Source organism: Camelina sativa, chromosome 11 (genome assembly GCF_000633955.1).
Source record: "Camelina sativa cultivar DH55 chromosome 11, Cs, whole genome shotgun sequence".
Taxonomy (NCBI): Eukaryota; Viridiplantae; Streptophyta; class Magnoliopsida; order Brassicales; family Brassicaceae; genus Camelina; species Camelina sativa.
This window is the reverse complement of record NC_025695.1, coordinates 2,994,502-2,999,502: the sequence shown is the minus strand read 5'-3', so window position 1 is coordinate 2,999,502 and position 5,001 is coordinate 2,994,502. Positions and strand designations below refer to the sequence as shown.

At 31.7% G+C, this 5,001-nt stretch overlaps 2 protein-coding genes across 2 annotated transcripts; one reads left to right on the top strand and one right to left on the bottom strand.

Annotated features, from left to right (window-relative positions):
• LOC104727571 (auxin-induced protein 15A-like) lies at positions 1,210–1,796 on the top strand. Its single transcript, XM_010446665.2, has one exon. The coding sequence runs from the start codon at positions 1,336–1,338 to the stop codon at positions 1,648–1,650; it is 315 nt and encodes a 104-aa protein (XP_010444967.1). The 5' UTR covers positions 1,210–1,335; the 3' UTR covers positions 1,651–1,796.
• LOC109127178 (auxin-responsive protein SAUR21-like) lies at positions 2,173–3,659 on the bottom strand. The gene has a single exon (XM_019231593.1). The coding sequence runs from the start codon at positions 3,363–3,365 to the stop codon at positions 3,054–3,056; it is 312 nt and encodes a 103-aa protein (XP_019087138.1). The 5' UTR covers positions 3,366–3,659; the 3' UTR covers positions 2,173–3,053.

The window sequence follows — 5,001 nt, the reverse complement described above, 5'->3', positions numbered from 1 at the left end:
AAAGAACTATTAGTTGCATTTGTCTGAAAGAATTTGGATTTTGTTCATTTAGCTTTTTCGTTATTGCTTTTTATGGGTATGTTCAGTTCATCTGTGTATACATATATGCACAGCATTATCTACAGTGGTTGCAACAAATGCAGATGCTTTTGTTCCTGAATAATTTAAATTATTTTTTCCAAGGCTGAAAAGTATCAATTAAAATATCACACTGTAAAAGGTTGTATAACATACATATTACGAAATTTGCGATAGATTTCAGCAATGGTACATTTATAAAAAATCTACGTACGAAATGCATATTTACAAATTAAGGAACTTTTAATTCAGACCATTATTTAAATTAGGTACTCTGAAATATTTAAAATCGGATTAAATATAGGATCTGATACTGTTACAGTACCTGGATATTACCTTTGCTATTGACCATGTTTTTTTTTTTTTGTCTCTCTGTTTTTGATGGGAAACATTTAATACTCAAAATCTAAAAAGGCCAAAAAATTGGGGTAGATCGATCTAGACAAGTAGACAAATGGTTCCGGTTCTCTCATATTCTTAATTTCTTATGTGTATGTTTTAAGGACAGTCTTTATGTGGAACCAAATAAAGATAATCTAATAATCTGCTTCGTGGTTCGAATCCAATCTGGTATAGAGTAGCGATAGGTAGTCCAATGTTACCGGTATAAGTCATTCTCTACATTCAATTGTCTACATTGCATGTGGCCTATTTGATATAGTATAGTGCTATACTGCTATGATCGATCGTATGAAAAAGTTTGCTTAATATAGTATACGTCAAATCACGCAGGCCTTGTATCTAACAAAGGATTGTATATATCCAATTTCCGCAACACATTTTAACATATAGAAGGATATAAAGTCTTTACCGAAAGTAAAAATTAACTTCTTACAACTTGATTTTGTTAACATGTTTCGACGTACACTATCTTATTTTGGTTCTGTTCTTATAAGAGAATGGTAGGGACTTATAATTCATATTAGGAAATGGTAGGGTCTTATAAACATGTTTCATGAAAATGAAAGAAAAACAAAGTGGTTTCTAAAAGGACAAGGCATAAACATGTGAACTTCATCCATTAGCTCCACCTGATATGTTCCTCAAACTATTACACTCTCTTTAACAACTTGCGGTCACAATTTCTTTTAATTCCCTATATATACTTTAGCAAACTTAGAGACACTTGCTTAAAAAACTAAAACATATTTCAATAGAAGCCCAAGACATTCAAACACTCTTGGTCAAGTATTGATCACCTTTAAAAGTTCTTCAAAATCTTCCCTTTTAGTTACGTGCATTGATTGATCCTCAAAGATGGGTATCCAATTGGTCGGACTGTCTCAAGCAAAGCAAAAGCTTCAAAGAAGCTTATCGGCGAGAATCGCGAGCCTCTTAGCTACGTCGGGTACTAATAATGTGCCAAAGGGTCATGTGGCCGTCTATGTGGGGGAGACTTATCAAAGGAAGAGATTTGTGATACCTATATCGTATTTAAACAACCCATTGTTCCAAGGTTTGCTGAACCTTGCGGAAGAAGAGTTCGGGTTCGACCATCCCATGGGAGGTCTCACCATTCCTTGCACTGAAGATTACTTCACTGCTCTAGCTTCTATTCTAAGTGGTTCATGATAAGGGAGTTCATTGATCATCACAACATTCATTAATTAAGTTTCTTTATACAAAGATATATATGTGTTTTTTTGTGTGTATTTCAAAGGTATTTAAGGGGAGAAATAATAACTCGAGACTGAGATACCAAGCGAGTCTCTTTCAAATTTTGATCTAAAATAATCTTGTGAGTCCTTTTGACCATTCCTTTGGTTAATAATTCACTTTCTAAAAATTTAATCTATTTTTTTTCTGTCTATTTATTACTTTTCTATTGTATACATGGGCGGATCTAGTAAAGATTATATGGGGTTAGCTGACCCCACTAAATTTTTTTTAGTGTGTTTTTAGTTATAAATTATAATATGATCCCTCTAAATTTTGTAATTTGATCCCTACAAATTTTGCATTTTGATTTTGATCCCTACAATTTCTGCATTTTTACCACATTTTAAATTAAATTTCTAGTTTGAGCTTCCAAAAATTGCATTTTTATCCCTATTTAAAAAAAAAATTAATTTAACCCTCTAAATTTTATATATATTTTTTTTTTAAGAAAAAAAATTATTTGGATCCCTCTAAAAAAATGTTCTGGCTCCGCCACTGATTGTATATATAAGTACGTATATCTTTGCTTACTTTTGTTCTACATGACATTTTTATGGGAATGATTCATATAAGAAAGAACTTCATATATCATAGTGTAAGATTTATTTCTAACATGTATTTGTAATTGTATAACAACAAAACTATTGTAGATAGTTAGATACACGTATACAATAATATTCCATTTGTTAGATATCGTATGACGGATAACATGCAATTTTTGAAACTCCTCCAAAAGAAAAAAAATAGAATAACAACTTCAAAGTATTGGGGTAAAAATATAAATTATGAAAGACTATATAGACTTTTGTTTGTAACGGGAACACACTAATTTAATTGGATGTGTAGAGGTTGTCTTGTCATACGTAGCTCGTGCTATGGTTTTTATTTTCTTCAAATGTTTTCATTATTACAAAATTGTCTCTAATATTTCCACTGATCATAGAATGTACGACGAAATTCATCTCTTAAAGACAGAGACATCCCATGCATATAGAACAGTCCAGAAACTCACATATAAGTTAATAAACGTACGAGATAGATCTAACATTCACAGCTATTTATTATAGCCTTTGGATGTGAAATCTCATTAGCATAGACTGCATAGTAAGAATTATCCATATATATTATATGCCTCAGACATCTCTCTGGTAAAGAGAAACTTCCAAGCCAAGTATGCAATTCTTTCTTTCATTACATTTTGGTTTTGATTTGACTGTTGCTTAAGCCCTCGCAGTAACATAAGTATATAAACCCCTTACGAAACGGAACATCAAACCAACCAAATATATACTAATACCTTAGGCTAACTTATTACTTTAGGTACTAACAAGTTTAAAACGATTCAGACGAGAAGTGACGTCAACAAAGACATGGTGAGGACAAGGGATCGTGAGGGATTTACTCTTATGATCTGTGCCGAATTCATCTTCGGCTTGACGCAACAAAGCTTGGAACAAAGGATGTTTTAAGTAAGATATTGGAACCACAAATCTCTTCGTCTCTTCCTCGTCTTCTCCAACGTATACCGTAAAGTGACCCTTTCGTACGTTGACTATGTGTCTTAAACGCGATACTCTTTTAGCGGCTATTCTCTTGACTTGAAAAGCTATATCCTTGAACTGAATCATATCTATCTTTCAAATGAACTAACTTTGTTATAGCTTGAACGAAGATGCTCCCTGTGTATAGGTTTTGTCGCTACGTCTACTTTATAGGGATGAAGGTTTGTTGCTTTAGGAGTAGTAATTTCATTGTTATCATTATTAAAGGATTTTGTAATATATAAAATAGTAATTGAAATAAATAATAGATCTGTAAGTATCCAGAAAGATATACATTATGATATGATATGTATTTTTTCTCTAATTTAAATGAAATTAATATCTTTCTCTCTCAATGTTTTTTTGTCAACTTTTGATTTGCAAACAATGTAAGGATGCACACCCAAAAAAAAAGAAAAAGGTACCTATTATAATTTATTTATTTTGGGGCAAAAAAGGCACCTATATTTAAGATCAAACTCATAAATATTTGAGAAAATACCAATTTTTTTTAATATCCTCATATATATAATTCCTTAAAATTAGAATCAACCAATTAAGATGTAAATGGGTGTATATATACATATCTAAATTTTACATTTTAAATAGACATCTGCTGAGAATCTTGTATTCGCCGCCGACACTCATAACTAGAAAGTGAACTTCCTTTCTCACAAGAATGTAAGACAAAGAGTAACAAATATACAACAGCTTGCATGTGAAGAACACATTTAAGTACTTCAAAAAACACACACATTTAACTAGGAAACCTCATCAGGTTTGAGAACCCTCCGTTTTATCTCCGGAGTAGCTAGTGAGGAACTGATCGCGATGATCGTGGGGTTTACCGCTTAAATATAAAATCTATTAACTATTTCGTGTAAACTATATGAGTTTAGGAAATTTAATTTGCAGTTTGTAGGTCTAATAAACTAAAAACATATGTTAAATGGAGCACATGAAGCGTCTGCAAAAAACGTTAAGACGAAGGAGTCAAATTATACCACTATATATGAGCTCGACAGAGAACTTAGGAGTCACGAAAATCTATTGGCAAGCTAAAGTGTCCCACCTCCAATAATTGAGCTCCCCGTATATTACATACTACGTACTTGGTCCAATAAACTTTGGTATATATATAAAGTTAATTAAAGATCTAAAATATAATGGAAACATAAAACTGAGACACATTTTTTCAATAAAAGATATAAAGGATACAAACACTTAATAACTATTTTAGGTCTAAATGCGAAGAACATATATATATTACATACCACAATCATATAAGATAAGAGAAAAAAGGTAGTAGGCCATATGTAGCAAATAGCAACAGATCTATCAGGATTTTGTTTTCGATATATAACGATCACTGAACAGCAATATGTTGCATCTTCAAATTTCAGTGTAGCCACAATCACAATCATCTTCATATAATCACATGCAAAGTTGTACAAGTCAGATCTTATCCAATGGTTGATCAAAAAGCTGCAATTTTAAACAAAGAAAAATATATCAAATATTAAATATAATACTTGTAAGAAATTTATTATTTCAAAACATATATAGAAAACCATCTCGATACTCATCTTTCGTCCCAGCAGTACGGCCCCTAGTTTGAGAGCGAAGGAAAAATATACTTTAAAGACTTTGAACTTCCAAATATAACAAACAATCTCCATCGCTAAAAATGGCTCAAGAACTGGACCCACTTATTAGTCTGATC

Coding starts and splice junctions, on each gene's coding strand:
- LOC104727571 (XM_010446665.2), top strand. CDS start 1,336: ATGGGTATCCAATTGGTCGGACTGTCTCAAGCAAAGCAAAAGCTTCAA.
- LOC109127178 (XM_019231593.1), bottom strand. CDS start 3,365: ATGATTCAGTTCAAGGATATAGCTTTTCAAGTCAAGAGAATAGCCGCT.